Here is a 22957-nt window from a genome sequence, read left to right on the forward strand (position 1 = left end):
GGAAGATGCCAGGACTTGTAGCATAAGTGGGGAATCGCTGAAAGTGTTAAGTGTGACTGCGGACACCAACGACAAACAATACACCACATAGTCACAGAGTGTCCCCTACGGAAATATGCTGGAATTCTGACCAGCATACACGAGGTCTCTGAGGAAGAAATCTCCTGGCTGGATACTTTAGATATTAACCTGTAGTTTTTATTACAACTTGAAGCTCTGTTTGTCAATATTACTGTTTAATAAACCATATTTTCTCTTTTACATGTAACTCATCCTAGTGTTTTTATCCCTATGTATATTATTGATTTATCGATCTAATCTACGACTTTTATTACCATAAATGAATGTAATGTACTTTATTTGTAGTATATGCATATTGTGTTACCAGTAACATCATTGCTGTTCAATTCAAGTAATGTATCCTTGATGCCAAACGAAATAATTAAAAAAAACTTTTATTATTAAGAAGTAAGTAAACCTTGAGCACATAGTGTGCATGGATTTAAATGATGGGTTGTAAAGAAATTTAGAGCTTTCATTCCAACTGAAATTATTAAGAGATTGAAAGACATCGGGCACATAATGAGCACCTAGTTGAATGACATGTTGTACTGTGGCTGTATTGGCATTCTTGTAGTAATGTCACAATGTATGTTCAAATTGCCTGAGTGGCATCCAAGTGAAAGACTTGCGTCAGGCCACTGACACACACAAAATTATTATATTGAACTGTGGTTGTATCAGCGTTCTTGTAGTAATGTCACAACGCGTTTGTTCAAACTGCCTGAGTGGTGTCCAAGTGAAATGTATCAGGCTGTTGAGGCACATAAAATTATAATAATAATAATAAAAATAATCCCCGTGGAGGCCCGGGAAAAGAATAGGCCTCTGGTATGTTCTGCCAGTCGTAAAAGGCGACGAAAAGAACAAACCACTAATAGGGCTAACCCCCCTTTTAGTGTGATTAGTTGGTTCAGGACACAACTAAAGAAGCCTCGGACAAGCGCCGTCATGGTCGGGGATGACGCTTTAACCCTATGCCCGCCCACAGTGGTAATGACACTGCCAGCCAACTGGAAAATGATTTAAATTCAAATAGAGGTGTTTTGCAGGATATGCTTCCTGCAACCACCCTATGAGGAAAACAGAGACAGAGGATGAGGTGGTCAGATGAAGTTAATCGACACTTCATGTTCTGTTATTACCAAGCAACAAACCTAGGAACCAACACAACTGGATACAGATCACAAGTATACGCAACATTTATTACCAGATACCCAGAATTAAAATTTTTAACAGAACAACGACTAGCTGATCAGATCCGTGTAATAATCAAAAATAACAGGATACCCCAGTCAGAATTAGAAAACATCAAACAACAAGTACAACAAATACTGGAACAAAATAATGTGCAGTAAGAAGAAGAAGAAGAAGAAGAAAATACAGTAATGGACTCACACATCCCAGAGCAAACAAACAAGGAACAACATGCATCAATTAAACAATCAGAGAAAATGAAATCTTAAGACTGCCACCAGAACAAGTATAAATAGAACACGAAGTGACACACATGTTAGATATAGAAGAAAAATTTCAGCTGACATATATAGAATACAAAGACACAAATACAGACAATAGACCATTCTTGCATAGACCGCCAAATAACCCACAAGTCGAAACAACAACAAAAACTATCAACACAATCATACACAACACAATAAATGAAAACACAACTATGGAAGAGTTACAACTACTGGTTTATATAGGAGCACTCGCTACACTAAATATACACACTAGGCAGAGATCAGAACAAACCAACACACAGAAGAAACCCACAAAACCAGCATGGCAACACAGGCTACATATCAGAATACAAAAACTGAGAAAAGACATTAAACGAAAAAGGTTAGGTAAAATCTCACAACAAGAAGCGATAGAGCAATTAGATGAAAAGAAGCAGAAATTACAAGCATTGGCCAAACAACTTAGAAGATACAAAAAAAGTGAAAATAGAAGGAAACAAAACCAAACATTCAACACAAACCAAAAGAAATTTAACCAGACAATAGATAACACACACATTAAAATAGACAATCCACCAAACATAACAGACATGGAACACTTCTGGAGCAACATATGGTCAAACCCGGTACAACATAACAGGCATGCACGGTGGATAGAAGCAGAAACAGACACATACAAGATGATACCACAAATGCCTGAAGCGATAATTTTGCAACATGAAGTCACCAAAGCAATTAATTCTACTCACAATTGGAAAGCCTCTGGAAAAGATAAAATAGCCAATTTCTGGCTAAAGAAGTTCACCTCAACACATTCACATCTAACTAAATTATTTAACAGTTACATTGCAGACCCATACACATTCCCTGATACACTTACACATGGAATAAGTTACATGAAACCTAAAGATCAAGCAAACACAGCAAACCCAGCTAAATACCGCCCCATAACATGCCTACCAACAATATACAAAATATTAACTTCAGTCATTACACAGAAATTAATGTCACATACAACACACAACAAAATTATAAATGAAGAACAAAAAGGCTGTTGCAAAGGAGCACGAGGATGTAAAGAGCAACTGATAATAGATGCAGAGGTGACATATCAAGCTAAAACTAAACAAAGGTCACTACACTACGCATACATTGATTACCGAAAAGGTTTTGATAGTGTACCCCACTCATGGTTACTACAAATATTGGAAATATACAAAGTAGATCCTAAATTGATACAGTTCCTAAACATAGTAACGAAAAATTGGAAAACCACACTTAATATCCAAACAAATTCAAATAATATCACATCACAGCCAATACAGATTAAGCGTGGAATATACCAAGGAGACTCATTAAGTCCTTTCTGGTTCTGCCTTGCTCTGAACCCACTATCCAATATGCTAAATAATACAAATTATGGATACAATATTACTGGAACATACCCACACAAAATCACACATTTGCTATACATGGATGATTTAAAACTACTGGCAGCAACAAATCAACAACTCAACCAATTACTAAAGATAACAGAAGTATTCAGCAAGGATATAAATATGGCTTTTGGAACAGACAAGTGTAAGAAAAATAGCATAGTCAAGGGAAAACACACTAAACAAGAAGATTACATATTGGATAACCACAGCGACTGCATAGAAGCGATTGAAAAAACAGATGCCTATAAATATCTAGGATACAGACAAAAAATAGGAATAGATAATACAAATATTAACGAAGAACTAAAAGAAAAATATAGACAAAGACTAACAAAAATACTGAAAACAGAATTGACAGCAAGAAACAAAACAAAACAAAAGCTATAAATACTTATGCTATACCAATATTGACCTACTCATTTGGAGTACTGAAATTGAGTAACACAGACCTAGAAGCACTCAATACACTTACACGATCACAATGCCACAAATATGGAATACATCACATACATTCAGCAACAGAAAGATTCACATTAAGCAGAGAGGAAGGAGGAAGGGGATTAATCAACATAAAAAACCTACATTATGGACAGGTAGACAATTTAAGAAAATTCTTTCTAGAACAAGCAGAAAGTAGCAAAATACACAAAGCAATCACTCATATAAATACATCGGCTACACCACTGCAATTTCATAACCACTTCTACAACCCTTTAGATCACATAACATCAACAGATATGAAGAAAGTAAATTGGAAAAAGAAAACAGTACATGGCAAGCACCCGTATCATCTAACACAGCCACACATCGATCAAGACGCACAACACATGGCTAAGAAAAGGCAATATATACAGTGAGACGGAAGGATTCATGATTGCAATACAGGATCAAACAATAGACACCAGATAATACAGCAAGCATATTATTAAAGATCCCAATACCACAACAGATAAATGCAGACTTTGCAAACAACAAATAGAAACAGTAGATCACATCACAAGCGGATGTACAATACTAGCAAATACAGAATACCCCAGAAGACATGACAATGTAGCAAAAATAATACATCAACAGCTTGCCTTACAACATAAACTTATAAAACAACACATTCCCATATACAAGTATGCACCACAAAATGTACTGGAGAATGATGAATACAAATTATACTGGAACAGAACCATTATAACAGATAAAACAACACCACATAACAAACCTGGCATCATACTCACCAATAAAAAGAAGAAATTAACGCAACTAATCGAAATATCCATACCCAATACAACAAATATACAAAAGAAAACAGGAGAAAAAATTGAAAAATACATCCAACTGGCTGAGGAAGTCAAGGATATGTGGCATCAGGATAAAGTTGACATTATACCAATTATACTATCAACTCAAGGAATCATACCACACAATATCCACCAGTACATCAATGCAATACAGCTACATCCAAATTTATATATACAACTACAGAAATCCGTAATTATTGATACATGTTCAATTACCTGAAAGTTCCTAAATGCAATATACCGTATACCGTACAGTTAAAAGGAAGTCACGCTTGATCAAGGTCCGCGTCACTTTCTACTTTTGACCAGACATAACGTCTGAGATAAGAAATAAATAATAATAATAATAATAATAATAATAATTACAGAATGATAATCTCATAACAGACTACTGTGGTGTAATAGTCAAACAGCAAGAAAACTTGGCATGTTAAATTCTATTACTTTGAGGAGTAAGTTATTAGATACATTTATCCAGCACTGTGCTGTAATTGACTTGTTATAGAATTAAAAAGTAGCAATCATAAAAATCTATACTGCTGATTTAGGAAGGGGAATATGCAGTGTTCCAGATATCAATGGTAATTCTGATGTTCTTTCCACCATAGCTACAATGGGTAATTACAAATTTCAATGTATTTATAGTAGCCATCTTTCATAATATTCACTAAATGCTGTTTGCTTTCTATTATGTAAAGAGTTTAAAACATTGTGACAATGTAGTATTATATTTCTCAGTTGATGCAGCACTTTGCAGTGCTGGTCACAGCAATGTTATAGCCAATGGCTAACGAGTGTGAGAAGCTGGGGTCTGCAGTGTCACAAATCTTGTTTCGCATTATTGCAATAATTAAAAATAACAAGAAATTAGAAGTTTTTTTATTTAGAGCCTCCAGCATAATATATGTCTGATAATGACATAATTATTAGAGCAGATGCACCAAATAATGCTTATAATAGGCAATCTTTATTTACAACATACTGTTTTGGCATTATCGCCATTTTCAAGTCCGTCTAAATTGATGTGATGTCCATATTACACTGTTAGAGGACTGTCTGATAAATGTTACTCTTTTAATAAGCTGGTAAATATTGTCAATATGTTGATAATAAAATGTTAATTATGATGTGGCAGTAGTTTGACAGTTCCACACTTACTGTCAAACTACTGTCACATCATAATTAATATTTTATTTTCAATATACTGACATCATTTACCATCTTATTAAAACAGTGACAGTTATCAGACAGTCCACTAACGACGTAATATGGATGTCACATCAATCTAGACATACTTGAAAATGGCGATAAAACCAAAACAGTCTGTTGTCAATAAAGATTACTTATTATAAACAGCTATTTGGTGCATCTACTCTAATAATCATGTCATTATCAGAAATCAAAAGCTTTGTGACTGAGCTTGTAATTAGATAATGAAAATGTTCAATCTCCATTAAGTCTTGGTCCATTCACATTGATAACATCAGTATTGTATACAGTTATAGAGGAATTTATTAATGTAATTTACAAATCCAAAAAATGTAAAGTCCAGATTGGAATATCAACACTATTATGAAAACGATAGATTATTACTTATTGTAAAGATGACACGCTGAGTTGCACACAGGCACAACAAAAAGACTGTTTACACATTTACCTTTCAGCCAAAGTCTTCTTCGAAAGGAAAACACACACACAGTCCTGCACGCAAGTACACCTCAGGCACACAACTGCTCTCTCTGGCCACAGAAGACTTTCACCAAAAGGTAAGTGTGTAATAATAGTCTTTTTGTTGTGGCTGTCTGCAACTTAATGTGTCACCTTTATGGTCAGTAGCAATCTATCCTTATCAGATTACTACTACTTTCTCAGTTCTATGTGATAGGATTTACTACAAATTGGCACTGTGGATTCAGCAGCCAAAGATCGCAGTCATGTGTGTGTGTGTGTGTGTTCTATTTTTGACAAAGGCCATGTTGGCTGAAAGCTTATTTGTAACTGTCTTTTTGTTGTACCTATCTGCGACTCAGTGTCTCTGCTGCATGGTGATTAGTAACTTTTTAGCCACTTTCCTTTTCATAATATTGTTACGTTCCATCTTGGATTTTCCATTGCTTGTTTATTACAAAAGAAATATATGGGAATTCAGAGTTTTTATTTCAAGAATTTAAATAGTTCAACAAAAAGAACCTGAAATTACTATACTTACTTGAAGTGGAAATAATAAATATAATAGTTGTAAATATTATTCACAGATTTTGAAGATATCAATGAATGATATTAATTTCCAACTTCATAATTAGTACATTGAAAATAATTAACACCATTCTCTATTTATAATTGTCATCTGAACTTTGATGATACTATGAAAAGGATAGTTGTTACCATATATCGGAGATTCTGAGTCACAGACATCCACAACAAAAGGCTGTCAGTAAGTGTGCCCTAAGCAGCTGGAGACTGTGGTCATGTATATGAGAGTTGCGTAAGTGTGTGTGTGTGTGTGTGTGTGTGTGTGTGTGTGTGTGTGTGTGTGTGTGTGTTTTGTCTATTTCTGATTAAGGCCTTTTTGGCTGAAAGCTTAGTTGCTGACAGTCTTTTTGTTGCACTGATCTGGGACTCGGCATCTCTGCTACATGGTGAGTAGCAACAATCCTTTTCATAATATTGTCATTATTTCATGCAGGATTTTGCATCATCTGAACTTCCATATTTATGAGAACAGAACTTCAAAGCTATGAGAGAGTTAATATTTTTGTGAAAAGAAAAGAGGAGAATAATACAGCTCAAAGTTCTGGATGTACGGTGTTTAGAGTTTCCAAGAAGTCCAGTGCTCATGAATTAATTAGCACTGCAATAAGGATCAACACCAATTTCCAGAGAAACACTGCACATTTGCCTGTAACTGATGAAAAACTGTTCTGTCAACATGCCAATAGTTTGTTCCACTGAAAGAAAATTCCCTTCTCATTTACTTACATGAGGCCTACTCCTCTTTATCTGTTGTACAATATGTTTTTCATATTATTGTAATTATACTATCCACTGTGATGATCTAGATTTTCTTTCACAACACTTCTCTCACTGTAATCACTACAAGTTCAGGATGACAAGAATGTGTCCAAAAAAATGAATATCACATCCGGTGTGGTTTGGGTTAATTTTGAATGTTTCACATTCTTCCCTTTGCTGCTTTTAACGAAACATTAGAGTTCTGAATTGACAATAGTTTTAAGAAGTGGAATATATTTTTGTGAAGCCAATTTGAATATTTCCTCTTTCCAAGAAGAAATGTAGGCAATTGATTAACTTCAACTCTTGCAATATTAATGCATTTTCAGTAATGATTACTACTGACAAAGGTGTGTGTGTGTGTGTGTGTGTGTGTGTGTGTGTGTGTGTGTTGGGGGGGGGGGGGGCAGTATTTCATTACCACCATAAGAAAAATAAAAGAAATACAACTTCAATTAATTGCTACACAAGAACTTCATTCATCCATACCAGGTGGGACCTGATATAATCTGACTTACTGAAAATCCAGACAATCTGGAAATATTCTGCTAAGGAATACAATATAGAATGCTATATTTATTATAGTTTGCTCCCATTTATTTACTGAAATGTTGTGTATGTTTCTTTTGTTTCAAACTTGTGAGACATTTCAGAGCTGTATGGACTTTTCGCTAACATCACTTAGTCTGAAGTTGTTTCCAGCTTTGCCATTACCGCAGCAGGGAGCATTATTTCTTTTCCTCAAGTGCCACTTTCATCATCCACTTCACCATTAGTATCATAGTAATGGTAGCTGGAAGAGTGGTACCAGTGATCAAAAATTAGGTACGAGCTCTGTACACTAGCTTAAAGGTGCCAGTCAATCCTGTGATGTCAACTTTGGGCTTGCTGTCTCTGTGTGCTCTGAACTCATACTCATGAGTGTCTGGCACTGCCCATGTAGCTAAAAACTTGTCACTCAAAACTGTTGTTGGGTACATTTCAACTTGCCCCACATACAAAGGAGAGCAAGTACATAAGTTCACGAGTAAAACTGCAGACACATGACACTGCCTCTACATATGAAACTGTAGACATGACAATTATTACATACAAATGCAATGACTGGCCATTTACCAATGAATATTTTTTTGTTTATACGGTACATATGTTTATGTCGAAGTATATGTGTACTTTATATGTATGTACACTGAGATGACAAAAGACATGGGATAACAATATGCACATATACAGTTGGTGGTAGTATCCTGCAAACAAGGTATAAAAGGGCAGTGCATTGGTACTCAAATGGTTTCTGTGAAAATGTTTCCAATGCGATTTTGGCCACATGATGGGAACTGACAGACTGAACACATCATGGTAGTTGGAGCTAGTCGCATAGGACATTCTATTTCAGAAATAATTGGGGAATTCAATATTTTGAGATATACAGTGTCAAAAGTGTGTTGAGAATATCAAATTTCAGGCATTATTTCTTACCACAGACAATGCAGTGGCTGACAGCCTTCACTTAACAACTGAGAGCAGCGGCATTTGCATAGGATTGTCAGTGCTAACAGTCAAGCAACACTGCGTGAAATAACTGCAGAAATCAATCTAGGATGTATGAAAAACATATTTGTTAGGACATTGCAGTGGAATCTGGCATTAATGGGCTGTGGCAGCATAAGACTAATGCAAGTGCCTTTGCTAATGGGACAACATTGCCTGCAGCACATTTCCTGGGTTCCTGTCCATGTTGGTTGGACCCTAGGTCACTGGAAAACTGTGGTCTGGTTAGATTAGTTGAGTTTTCAATTGGTAAGAGCTGATGGCAGTACTTGAGTGTGGTGCAGACCCCACAAACCATGGACCAAAGTTTTTAACAAGACACTCTGTAACAGATGATGGCTCCATAATGCTGTGAGCTGTGTTTACATGGATCATTGACAGGAAATTGTTCTGTTCGTCTGCTTGGAGCCATAGACAACACTTAGTTGCTACAAATCTGCATGGTGGATGCACCAGTGTCTTCAATCTGCATTAATGCAATAAACAAAATTTGACATAAAACATTGAATTCTAGGTTCCTCGTACAGTTATGTGAAGGAAACTACAAGATCTTTGATCAATTACTCCTTTACAATTAAGTATGATGGCTGTTAAAAAGCCTTTTATTTGGCAAGATTTTTCTCATTTTGCATGACCGTTCTAGAGTATTTTGATGCTAAAGATCCAATTTTAAATGGAAATTTGAACAGAAATCGGACATTATTTGTTTAACAGACATGTTCACTAAATTTAGTGAGGTTAAGTTGCAGTTACATAGAACGGTCATGCTAAATGAGAAAAATCTTGCCAAATAAAAAGGCTTTTTGACAGCCATCATACTTAATTGTACAGGAGTAATTGATCAAAGATCTTGTAATTTTCTTCACATAACTCTATGAGGAACCTAGAATTCAATGTGTTGTGACAAATTTTGTTTATTGCATTACTGCAGATTGAAGACACTGGTGCATCTACCATACAGATTCATAGCAACTAAGTTTTGTCTATGGATGACATTGTATATTATGCATGTGTGAATGGCGTGCATTTTGTCTATATATGATGGTCTCAGCCCGACAGTTGACAATGGCTAGCTGGATTTTTTCAATGCCACTCAATGCCTCCTCTATGTGGCGATTAGCGTTCTATCCATTTCATATTGTTGTTGGATTTTCTAGAGATGGTAGTAACACACTAATTTCCAAAAATTGCTAACACTGAGAAAAATATCAGCACAGTCGCTGAAGAAGACTTACCTTTGGACCATATTATTAATGTGAAATCCTGCTATAACATGTAGTCGGAAAACTTTACATGACACATAATCCACTGTGAAACATTATTACACACACTGAAACACTAAAATATGTTCTATGTTACTGACTTGAGTGCTGCAGTTATACAGTACCTGCAGAGAGTTTAATTACTGGTTTTGGAATTGTAATTGTCTGTGTTCTTGAAACTGTCGTCAATGGTCCTTGTCGTTTCACAATTGACATAGACTGTTGTCCTTGAGACTGTTGCTGCTGCTGTTGCAAGTGCTGCTGCAAGTGTTGTTGTTGTTGCTGCTGCTGCTGTTGTTGCTGCTGTTTACTGCCAGATAGTTTAACATTCCCAGAGTTTGATAAACTTGTAATTGAGCCAGACATGTACGTGCCTGTGTTACCAGCCATATGGTGAACCATCTGTTGTTTGGGCTGTGGCTGGAACATAAAATTAACAAATTTTATTATAGCTATTTAATAAAGAGGAAAATTGAAGCTGTCACGCTTTTACCTGATATTCTCTCTTTGGATTGAAAACAAAATCACAAACCTAAGCTGATACTGGTGTTTTAACTTTGGAAAAGAAGTTGCCTTTAATACTGTGATAACTCTTCATCCTCTTCAACTAAACATAAAAATATTATATGAAATTGCCATCAATGTCTGATTCGTGGATGTGGAATTCTAACAGTATGTTGGCAGAAGAATCAGCAAATAACTGTATTCTATTACTGTATATTATTTGTCTGTCTCAGATGCACAGACAAGCACGCATGTCCATTCATTACTGAATGATTACCCAAGCAGTTCTGAAATAATTACTGAAATAACATTTGTACAGTTTGCTTTATTCAAAACTGTTCAAACTTTGTGTCCTTAATATAAGTGTCTACTAAACACTACACTATACTATACTATACTACACTACACTACACTGATGATCCAAAACATTATGACCACCAGGGATCCGGCAGTTTACTGGTAGGTTTGTGGAGGTATTTGGCATTCGATGTCTGTGCACAGGTCACGTAATTTGTGTAATTTAATTTGCGTATGTGGTAATGTCATCTGATAGCGGCCGAGACAGGTTCCACTGGATGTATGTCAGATGGATTTGGTCGCCGAGACATCATCTACATCTACATCTACATCCGTACTCCGCAAGCCACCTGACGGTGTGTGGCGGAGGGTACCCTGAGTACCTCTATCGGTTCTCCCTTCTATTCCAGTCTCGTATTGTACGTGGAAAGAAGGATTGTCGGTATGCTTCTGTGTGGGCTCTAATCTCTCTGATTTTATCCTCATGGTCTCTTCGCGAGATATACGTAGGAGGGAGCAATATACTGCTTGACTCTTCGGTGAAGGTATGTTCTCGAAACTTCAACAAAAGCCCGTACCGAGCTACTGAGCGTCTCTCCTGCAGAGTCTTCCACTGGAGTTTATCTATCATCTCCGTAACGCTTTCGCAATTACTAAATGATCCTGTAACGAAGCGCGCTGCTCTCCGTTGGATCTTCTCTATCTCTTCTATCAACCCTACCTGGTGCGGATCCCACACTGCTGAGCAGTATTCAAGCATTGGGCGAACAAGCGTACTGTAACCTACTTCCTTTGTTGTCGGATTGCATTTCCTTAGGATTCTTCCAATGAATCTCAGTCTGGCATCTGCTTTACCGACGATCAACTTTATATGATCATTCCATTTTAAATCACTCCTAATGCGTACTCCCAGATAATTTATGGAATTAACTGCTTCCAGTTGCTGACCTGCTATTTTGTAGCTAAATGATAAGGGACCTATCTTTCTATGTATTCGCATCACATTACACTTCGCTACATTGAGATTCAATTGCCATTCCGTGCACCATGCGTCAATTCGCTGCAGATCCTCCTGCATTTCAGTACAATTTTCCATTGTTGCAACCTCTCGATACACCACAGCATCATCTGCAAAAAGCCTCAGTGAACTTCCGATGTCATCCACCAGGTCATTTATGTATATATATGAGTTGACTATAATGCTCCTAAAACTACTGTAGCACACTACTGGCTCTGAGACACACATCACCATCAGGGAAGACATCTACATCTACATCCATACTCCGCAAGCCACCTGACGGTGTGTGGCGGAGGGATGATATCAATCATAAAGGGATGCAGGCGATTCACAGCAGTCAGCACGTCTTCGATTACTACCACAGGGCCCACACAAGCTCAGGAGGATGCCTTCCATAGCATAATACTGCTCCCACGAGCCCGTATCTCCGGAAACAAACAAACTTTTTGTTTTTTTATCCTCCCAACTGTGGATTAGAAAAAACAGCGCGAAAACTGCTGTGCCTTTCTTTTCTGCATTGTATGCAGACGTTATGACAGTCCTAATTGCAGTCTTCCCGTTCAACATCAACATACATCACCTTATTAAAAACATTCCTTGAGGCCATTGACAGCAGACGTTCATTATTCTGTATATATTCAGTACGTTCATTATTCAGTTTTGGTCGAAACAGTTAGCCATTATCATTATATGTGCTGCACCATGCCTCAAAATTATATTTACAACAAGCAATCTGACGATATCTGGGACTTCAGCAGTTAGTACAGCATTGGTGGGCAAGGCAGTCAGGGTACACTATTTATCCATCAAGTCCTACATCAATTTGGGAAACCTTGTCAAGAGGTCAATTCCAAAGTATATACCATGAGGGTAACTGACAAACATGCATTCCCTATAGTGTCTTACATAATGTCTGACAGACCAGCAGAGATGACACATACATTACATGCTTCTGATTCTATCAAGGGTTTTCACATGTAAACAGATGCCTGATTTGGAGGGTTGTGAAAATACTCCGGTATGTTTGGCCATAAGTGAGCTGCAATAATGAGCAACATTTTCCATCCTATTTGGTTGTTCTTGTAGTGGCAGCAGTTGGCAATTAAAATTCCTTTATGGAGTGTCTGTAGTCAGACCATATTCGGAGGAAGCCTCTCACGTATTATATGTACAGAGTGGTTGCAAAATCTGTTAAGGTTCTTACATTTTCTGGATCAGGATGGGCTCCGTTTCCATTAACCAGGTGCCACAAGATTTTTATTTTTGGGACAAAAAAGAGATACTTTCTCTAACTGAGTTTTTGACATGCACTTCAGCACAGTTGTCAAATAGCTTAAATTCTCTTCAATTGTCTGAAAGAAAACAACATTTCTATTCAGATACATCATCCATTTAAGTTGTCTAAGTAGGATGTCCATCATGCACTCAATGATGCATTGTCACACAGACCAGACAGCATTACTCTGAACTGGTAGAGGCTGAAAAAGTAACAAGAGCAGTCTTCTTATAAACAGCCACACCAACCTCGGTTGTGAGGCTTGCAAATAGTCTCATCTAAGATTATCATCGTTGCCACATTCTGGTAAAATGACAAATTACAACAGCAGTGTTCTGTCACTGATATTTACTTTCACACAGAAGTTCCTGCTGGCTGGACATAATTCATTTGGAGCCCTCAGCACAATGGTCCTTAATCTCAGAACATAATCTTCGCGGTGACTATAGCCATCTGTCACCACAGAAAATGATTACCCAGAATAGACTAGTATCAGTACAGGTCAGAGATTGCTAATGATATCAATGTGATTTTCCAACATCTTGCCACTTGCCATCAGTGGAGGATTTTCATTTGCTTTAGGCCCACACCTGCAGGTGGTCGCCATGTTTAGTTTCCCTGACTTTGAAAGCTGGACAAGTGACTGGAACCTCTGTATTATGATGGTGAATACCTGCACGACTATAGCGCACCGAAGATCAACTTAGATTAGGATATGGTGAGGAGCTGTGTCTGGCAGGGTGGCAGCACATAGAACTGCCCTGCATGGTGTCTTGCAGTACATTAGTCACTGAACATTCTTCTTCATTCTTTACACTTGAGTATGACAGGCCCTGACAGCCACAATGGAAACATACTGGCCTGTTGTCATTCAATAACAAAATGTCCATTTTTCTGCACACTAAACCAACTGGCGATGGAGCCAGTTATATCTAGGACAAGGAACTTAGATGTTGTCTTATGGCTGCAGTATAAATCCGGGGTTTCCAATTCTATTTCTAAATGAACTATTTGGCTTTCAGACATTGGTGTCAATGAATGTCCAGTCCCTTTGTGACTTAATGATGCTATCTCCTACTGGCGAGGTTAAACCTTCAATGCTGCTACATCTGGCTATCTAGGGTTGACATTAACAGACGTCATAAATCCTCATATCTCTTTTCTGATGACCTCTTAACCTAGCAATGTGAGACCCATCAAGACTGCCATCGATACTTCAATAGGACATCTATGAAACATAATTCAGGATTCTCTATTGTGACCCATTTCTCTGTGCCAGCAACACTTGATGAAGTCCTCTGGTGTAGGAAGATCTTTCAAAGGAAGCACCTGATAGATGTTCTCTGCCACACTCTCCATTAAGTGTGAAACTTTGTTGGCTTCTGTCATATTTGGTTGGTTGGCTGATTTGGGTGGTAGTAGTAGTAGTAGTAGTAGTAGTAGTAGTAGTAGTAGTAGTAGTAGTAGAGGGGTTCTGGGCGCACGACAGCAAGGTCTTCAGCGCCCGTTCAGTAAGTTAGTGAGACGGGTGTCAAGAAAAATCCCAGAACAGGAATATAAAACGGAACAGAAAACATGGGTGATAATCGTCGAAAAACATGTGCTCATCCACACTAAAGCGTGGGATGAAGCAGAGCGTCAGCAGTAAAACATGGACAACACAGGAAGAAAATGATAGAAGAAGCTAAAACAATGTAGCAGATGGAAGTGGCTGGCTGACCGCAAGAAAGAAAGGGGAGGAGTCAGCCACTCTGCAATACACAAACCTCCAGCCTAAAATTTTAGGCCAGAGTCCAGACACATCACAAAACTTAAAAACCCTAGACACACACGTCTCATCATTAGCTAAAACAGAAGGCAGATCCCCAGCAACTTGTGCTTCTGCCTGTGCATCACGGTATAAAATGCAGTCTGTTAAAATGTGCCGGACAGAGATGTGCACATCACAAGCATCACAAAACGGTGGATCCTCCCGCCGTAATAAAAAGCTATGTGTGAGAGGACAGTGCCCTATCCGAAGACGTGTGAGGGCCACCTCCTCCCGCCTGAGCAACCGGCAGGAGGAACGCCACGGCCGAGTGGTTGACTTTATCAACCGCAGTTTATTGGCCGTCACCGCCAGCCATTTGTCCTCCGACAACACCATGCACTTCCTGTGGAGTGCAGCGATGACTGACTGCAAGGAAATAGGACACTGGACCACACCCTGCTCTCTGCAGGCCTCCTTGGCAGCCCGATCGGCCTGTTCATTGCCCCAGATGCCAACATGACCAGGCACCCAGCAGAAGGAAACTTCTGTACCCCGCCGTTGGAGCAAGTACAGTTGGTCATGTATCAGCTGGACCATCGCCTCAGTCGGATACAGGTTCTGCAGCGATTGTAAGGCACTAAGAGAATCGGAGCAGAGAAGAAATCGATCGCCTTGAACACGATTCATCTGCTCCAGTGCCTTCAGGATCGCGTGGAGCTCCGCTGCGAAAACGGTATATTCAGCAGGGAGGCGAATCCGGGTAACTTGATCAGGGAACACTACAGAACAGCCAAGGAAATTCTCCTGTTTGGAGCCATCAGTGTACACGACAGTGAAACCGTGATCCATCTACATCTAAAATATTAAAAAACAGTCATTGGAATGTAAAATCTGGTGTGCGATCTTTCTTAAAATTAGTCAAATCTAAAATAAGTTTGGGTCTCCGGAGGAGCCAAGGGGGGGATCTGCTCCAACCGCGACGCAAAACACGAAGACCAGCCATAGACACCGCAGCGAGGCAATCCTGTGCGCGAATCCCATAGGGCTGCGTCGCACGTTGCCAGTTATGAAATAATTGTGCCAGAGGAGGCTGAGCAATGGCAGGGTATGCAGGGGTGTATGGTGTGGACAAAGTTTTATACGCCTGGCGCACCATAAGTAGCCGTCGCCGCATAGGAAGTGGCGGTTCACCAGCCTCTACACAGAGGCTTGGTATGGGGCTAGTTCGGAATGCCCCAGTGGCCAACCGAAGCCCTTCATGGTGCACACCGTCCAACATCTTCAAGTAAGAAGGCCTCGCAGACCCATACACCGTGCACCTATAATCGAGCCGAGATCGCACAAACGCCCTGTAAAACTGGAGCAGACAAGTCCTGTCAGCTCCCCATGTACTGTGGCTAAGACATTTTAAAATACTTAAAGCCTTAAGCGACCGCCGTTTCAGGTCTTTAAGATGAGGTAACCACGTGAGCTTCGAGTCAAAAATGAGCCCCAGAAACCTCACCGTGTCTTTAAAAGTGAGAATAGTGTCCCTCATCCGCAACTCAGGAAAGGGGGAAATCGAACGAGAACGGTTAAAAAGAACACATACAGACTTCTCGGTGGAAAACTTAAAACCACTCTTCCGCGCCCAGTCATCCAAACGTCTAATCGTAAGTTGCAACTGACGAGTTGTCGTTGCAAGGCTTGAAGAAGAGCAAAACAAAGAGAAATCATCCACAAACAAAGAACACTGGACAGGACTTTTCACTATGGACGTAATGCTATTAATAGCGATGGCAAAGAGAGTCACACTTAAAACGCTACCCTGAGGGACACCGTTCTCCTGCTCAAAGCGATCAGACAGGACGTCACCAATTCGGTATCTAAAATATCGTGGCGAGAGGAAAGACTGAATAAAAAGAGGAAGACAACCCCGAAAACCCCATTCGTGAAGTTGCTCCAGGATGAGACTCCTCCAAGTGGTATCGTAGGCCTTCTCAATGTCAAAAAATACACCTAGAAGGTGATGACGGCGTAGGAAAGCTTGTTGTATAGCCGCCTCCAGTAGGGCCAGGTTATCGAAGGTGGAACGAAACTTCCTGAACCCACACTGAAAGCGACTAAGAAGTTGCCGGGATTCTAACATCCAGACAAGGCAGCGGTTGACCATCCGCTCCAAGGTCTTCCCTATGCAACTAGTGAGGGCAACACTACGGTAGCTACTCGGGCTCGTGCGGTCTTTCCCAGGTTTTAAAAAAGGGATTAAAACCGCCTCACGCCACGCGTCAGGAAAGTGACCCGACGCCCAAATTCCATTAAAAAGTGCGAGGAGGATTTCTTTGTTGTGCATTGTGAGGTGCCATAGCATACTGTAATGGACCCTGTCGTGACCAGGGGAGGTGTCACGAGCTCCAGACAATGCAGAATCCAGCTCCCACATAGAAAATGGGCAGTTGTAAACTTCATGAGATGTGGACTGGAAGTTCAGACTACATCTCTCAGCAACGGCCCTACGACTCTGGAAATCTGGATGCTGACTGGTTGTTGCAGTAACTGTGGCAAAATACGCTGCCATAGTCTGGGCAATGTCTCGCGGATCCATGTGGAGAGTGCCGTTATTCAGTACAGCAGCTATGGGACACCTCCCTCCCCTGCCAGAAATTCTCCTGATGGTGTCCCACACAATGGAACTTTTGGTGGAACGATTAATGGTGTTCAGGAACTGTTGCCATGACCTCTGCTTGCTCTCACGAATAATGCGGCAACACCTTGCCCTCGCCACCCGAAATACTGCAAGATTCTCAGCAGTCGGCCGAGACTTGAACCGACGCAGAGCCGCACGCCTGGTCCTGATGGCAGAGCGGCAGTCGGCACTCCACCAAGGCACAGGTGGCCTCTTCCGGGGGCCCATGGACTGTGGAATGGATGCTGCAGCGGCGTGGTGGACCGTTTCGGTAATATGATCCACCCACACCTCAACAGTCGCACAGTGTTCAAATTGGGCCAACTGGCTATAAAGTGTCCAGTCATCTCCACTGAGAACCCATCGTGGTGGTCTCCTATCGGCGCCCACGCCATCTGGCAGGTGAATCCAGATGGGGAAATGATCACTGCCATGCAAGTCAGCGACCACTTCCCAGAGAGCACTGGCGGCAAGAGCTGGAGAGCAAAGCAAGAGATCAATGGCAGAGAACGACCCAGTCGCTGTGCAGAAATGAGTACTCTGTCCTCCACTGAGCAAGTAGGCACAGGATGACAGGAGAAGCCTCTCAATGGCTCTACCCCTGGGGCAGGTAATTGCAGAGCCCCAAAGCACATTGTGGGCATTAAAATCACCACAAATAATGAATGATTGGGGGAGCTGTGTAAGAAGGTCGGTGAGGGCCACTTCATCAAGTGCCTCATGTGGGGGCAAGTAAAGTAACAGACAGTCAATGGATGACGTACTTGCACAGACACAGCGACAGCCTGTAAAGTCGTCATAAGCGAGAGAGGCAAGGAGTGGTAGTCCGTCCTGACGAAAATGCCTACACCTCCTCTAGCTCTCTCTCCACGCAGGTCGTCCTTTTTGTGGAGTGTATAGCCTCGCAGCTCAGGGGAGTATGAGGGATGGAAATAAGTCTCCTGAAGACAGAGACACAATGGTCTACCCTGAGAGAGTAGACGAAGTTCCTCTACATGCGTCCTGAACCCTTGGTAGTTCCACTGAAGTATGGGAGCCATCTATGTTGGGGGAGACCGCAGCAGGTGGAGGGGCAGGTGTGGGGTGAGCTGATTGCCCCACACATGTCGTATTCCATCAACTCTGGTGAAGAATCAGATGAAGCCTCACGTAAAACAACAGCTGCATGGTCAGCATGGTTTACCACGGGATTTGACCCGGTGTTGCTGCGGTACAGGAGCTTTCTGTGGTTTGGTGGGCTTTGGGGGAGCTGATGTGGGAGTGGTAATTGGCGCACTGGGCTTGGGAACAGCCTCAGCTGTTGGAGGCGACAGGGGCTGGCCCAAGTTCGCCACTATACCCTTGTCTGCCGTTCGAGTAGGGGCTACCGCCTCTGAAACACTGGCTGTGTTGCAAGTGCACTGACAGCTGCAGGTGTTAGTGCCAACACTCACCACCTCGGTCTGCGTTGAGGCATCGACTTTTGGAGTAGGCTTCTGAACCACGGATGCGAAAGATGTAGCAAATGTGGGAGGTTGCATCGACTTATAGATCTTCTTGGCCTCACCATAGGGGATTCGCTTGGTTGTTTTGATTTCCTGGACTTTGCGTTCCTCTAAAAATATTCGGCGGTCCCTACTCCAAACAGGATGGTTCCCAGAGCAATTAATACATTTAGCCGGAGACGAGCAACGAACTCCTTCATGAGCAGCCTTACCACAGTTGCCACAAGTCGCTTCGCCTTTACATCCTAAGGTGGTATGCCCAAAACGCTGGCATTTAAAACAGCGCATTGGGGTCGGGAAATAAGGCCTCACACTAAGGCGAAGGAAGCCAGCTTTAACATGTTCAGGAAGTTTTGTGCTACTGAAGGTCAGAATAAAGGAGTCGGATTTGACAAGATTGCCATCAACCCTCTTCATGATGTGTTGGACATCAACGATACCTTCCGGAGCCCACTCACGTTGCAGTTCGTCCTTGGGAATGTCAACTAGATCCTGGCATGTCACAACACCTTTGCTGTAGTTCAAGGTGCTGCGCAACTCAGTGTCTATGGCATACTCTCCGAGACATTTAGCAGAGTGGAGGTTAGTTGCTTGCTGGGATGTGGAAGTTTCCACTAGCAAGGTCCCATTACGTAAGCGCTTCACCGATTTCAAGGAGCCACAGATGCCCTCCAATCCCTTTTGTATATAGAAGGGCGAAACCTTCTCGAAACTACCCTCCTGTCGTTTCACAATGAGAAACACATTCTGAGCACCAGAATGCATCCTGTTACTAAAGACTTCACTTGTCAAAGATGTGCTGCAGTCAGGGGGACTGACTGTACGAGCCCTCTTCAGAGACTGGGTGTTAGAACCCTCCAGCGGCCCACCCTTTCCGCTGGGAGGAGGAAAAAAGGATTTCGAAGGATCCATCTTGGTCCCACGAGCACCTAGGGAACTAGAAGTCCACCTAGATAGAGCCCCGCATGTCTAGGTAAGCCTTATACAACTGAGGTGCGGCAGGTTCCCCAGAGGTTGCCCGCTAATGACTGTTCCACCTCAACAGCCATGCATCTCATCGGCGCGCAGCACACCTTGAGATTGAGGGGTTGTTTATAGAGGTTTATTCCATCCTCGCGATCCGGGCGGCCAAGCCAAGATCCCCACTCCCTGAGACACACAACATTCCACCGCCGCGCCGCACGGTGGTCGTTGAAGCAGGCCCAGAGCTTACGGTGACAGGGGACTGGCGGCGCTTACCAGTCCCCAGCTCAGGAACCCCGCGGTCGCCAAGCCCGTACCGAGCAAATGAATGCTGAGCCCCTGGGGGCGGCTGATTTGGGGGAAGGGACCAAACAGTGAGGTCATAGGGCCCATCAGATTAGGGAAGGATAGGGGCAGGAAGTTGGCTGTGTTTTTTCAAATGAAACATCCCATCATTTGCCTGAAGTGATTTAGGGAAATCACGGAAAACCTAGGATGGCCAGACGTGGGTTTGAACCATTGTTCTCCCGAATGCGAGTCCAGTGTACTAAACGCTGCGCCACCTTGCTCAGTATCATATTTGGATACAATGACTGACACAGTGCTAACACACTTCATTAATACAACTGTGTAGTCTGCCCTTGACATTGGCCTTGAGTTCAGTTGTACTTTGACTACACCAACGTGGTGCTGGATGTCACCAAATGTTTTGTTAATTTCTACCAGACATTTGGCCAGCTCTTGAGCTTTACCTCTATTCACAAACCACTGCTGGGCTGTACCAGCCAAGTAAAAGCAGATGCTGGCAAAAACCATTAATGTCATCCTATCACTTAGATTGAGTGAGAACACTGAATCTCTTTCAGCCATTGCATTGGATCCTGGCCAGCTTCTTCCGGAAAAAAAAAAAAAAAAAAAAAAAAAACACTTTTGTTTGCTTGATTGTACCTGACTCACTGACACTTATGTAACCATTAATACCTTGACAATTTGGATTGTAGAGGAATGTACTGTTTATATTCAGTCATGTGTCAGTGAGGATGGCAGCTTTTACACAGTCTTATTCGAGCCATCGTTATCTCAATGACTAGATATGCCCAGCATCTCTATTAATGTATTGTACTTACTTGATTATAGATGAGGTTTTTTCCCAAATTTGTGATTAGAAAACTATGGGGTCATCTTACATTTAAGCCAATGGCCATGCCACTGTAATAACACCGGTTTCTGTCAGATCACCGAAGTTGAATGCTGTCGGGCTTGGCTAGCATTTGGATGGGTCTTCGTCCGGTCTGCCTAGTGCTGTTGGCAAGCGGGATGCACTCCGCCCTTGTGAGGCCAGTTGAGGAGCTACTTGACTGAGGAGTAGTGGCTCTAGTCACGAAAACTGACAACAGCCGGGAGAGTGGTGTGCTGACCATATGCCCCTCCCTATCTGCATCCACTGACGCCTATAGCCTGAGGATGGAACGGTGGTTGGTCAGTGCTGTTTAGTTTTTCATCTTACATTTGCATATTCAACTATTGCTGCTGAGGTCAAATTTTCACGTTGTTTAGTAGATAGACACAGGTGTCTTCTTACTGTAACAGATGACACTTTGGCTATTGAGATCATGGGCAGATTTATTTTGAAGAATGCAGGTTAGGTAGGGCAAATAATACATGCACTCTAACACGCTGAAGTTCTCAATACAGTACCAGCCTTGCTCGAACAATTATGTGACATTTGACTTGGCATAATGCAAGGGATATACGAGAAACTATGAACTACCCAGGAGAACAATCTATTGCTCTGCTTAAAATCTGACATTTTGTGAAACACAGGAAGACATAGAATTTAATGCTATTATGTTACAATTCTTGTTGTACTTGAAGAGGTTTGTGATAAAAGTTCTCATACCTGTATGGCTACCACATAAAAACAATTATGGTACTTGTTAAGTAAAGTTAACATTGAAAGATGAAAACGCTGCCCTTCAAAAAACATTACTTTATTCTGAATGCAAGCCAATATTTTGTTTGATTATGAGATATTATTCTGTGCAGCCAATGAGAGAGCAGAGGGTAGACGATATGTTAGGAAGCAAGAAACATTGTAACATTCTCACGTCAGTATAGAAGAGAAATCTGATGCGTATTTGAAAAAAGACAGCTGCATTCCCAGGTTCCACTGTAACCACAATCTCAGATATTGCAACATATTTGGAAGAAACAGCGAAATATATAACCAACTTTGATTCCACCAACTGTTGCGCACAGCGACTGTAAACTATAAGGAAGGAGATGCACACAGCAATTAGTCGCAATCCCATTAGCTTTTATTATTCTTGCAAATCTAGATTTCAGCTATGAATATAGCCAAAATCCACATTTTTAAGAATAATAAAAGCTAATGGGATCGCGACTGACTGCTGTGTGCCTCTCCTTCATTAGTGAAATATTTGTGAGAATGAAGATATAAATTACACAACTATGCTATTAGGATGATGGTGATGATTAAAAATAGTGATACCACAGCCGATGGGCTTAGTAAGTGGAAAAGGTTGTGGAGATTAGAATGTTTCTTTTTATTTTATTTCTTCCTGCATTATTAAATTGTAGACACTGAAATGGCCTAAGTTTAAATAGGAACAATTCTAACATAGCAGAGAAATATTTAATGTCAATAAAACAGTTTTTAATTTTGTTTAGTCAGAATACACTAAAAATATAGTTTTTTCAACAAAACTCAAAGAAAAAAAGGGATCACCTTACAATCAGGTAAATATGTCACATAGAAACCACCCACTTATAACAGCAGGATCATAAACACAACTAGGATTTCACACTGACAGCATGTTTATTAAGAACACACAAAAGCACAGACAGAGCTGAACTGTCTCCCTCAGCAAAATTTGTGATTTATGCATACAGACAATGTT

The 22957-nt window shown here is 41.0% G+C and overlaps 1 protein-coding gene across 1 annotated transcript in view; it reads right to left on the reverse strand.

Annotated features, from left to right (window-relative positions):
- The window catches only part of LOC126336298 (transcription initiation factor TFIID subunit 9), a 97018-nt gene that overhangs the window by 13013 nt on the left and 61048 nt on the right, over positions 1-22957 (reverse strand). The window contains exon 4 of the mRNA XM_049999835.1: positions 10205-10499. Coding sequence (XP_049855792.1) covers positions 10205-10499 — 295 coding nt within the window. The remainder of the gene's footprint in view (positions 1-10204; positions 10500-22957) is intronic.

This window comes from Schistocerca gregaria, chromosome 2 (assembly GCF_023897955.1).
Source record: "Schistocerca gregaria isolate iqSchGreg1 chromosome 2, iqSchGreg1.2, whole genome shotgun sequence".
NCBI lineage: Eukaryota > Metazoa > Arthropoda > Insecta > Orthoptera > Acrididae > Schistocerca > Schistocerca gregaria.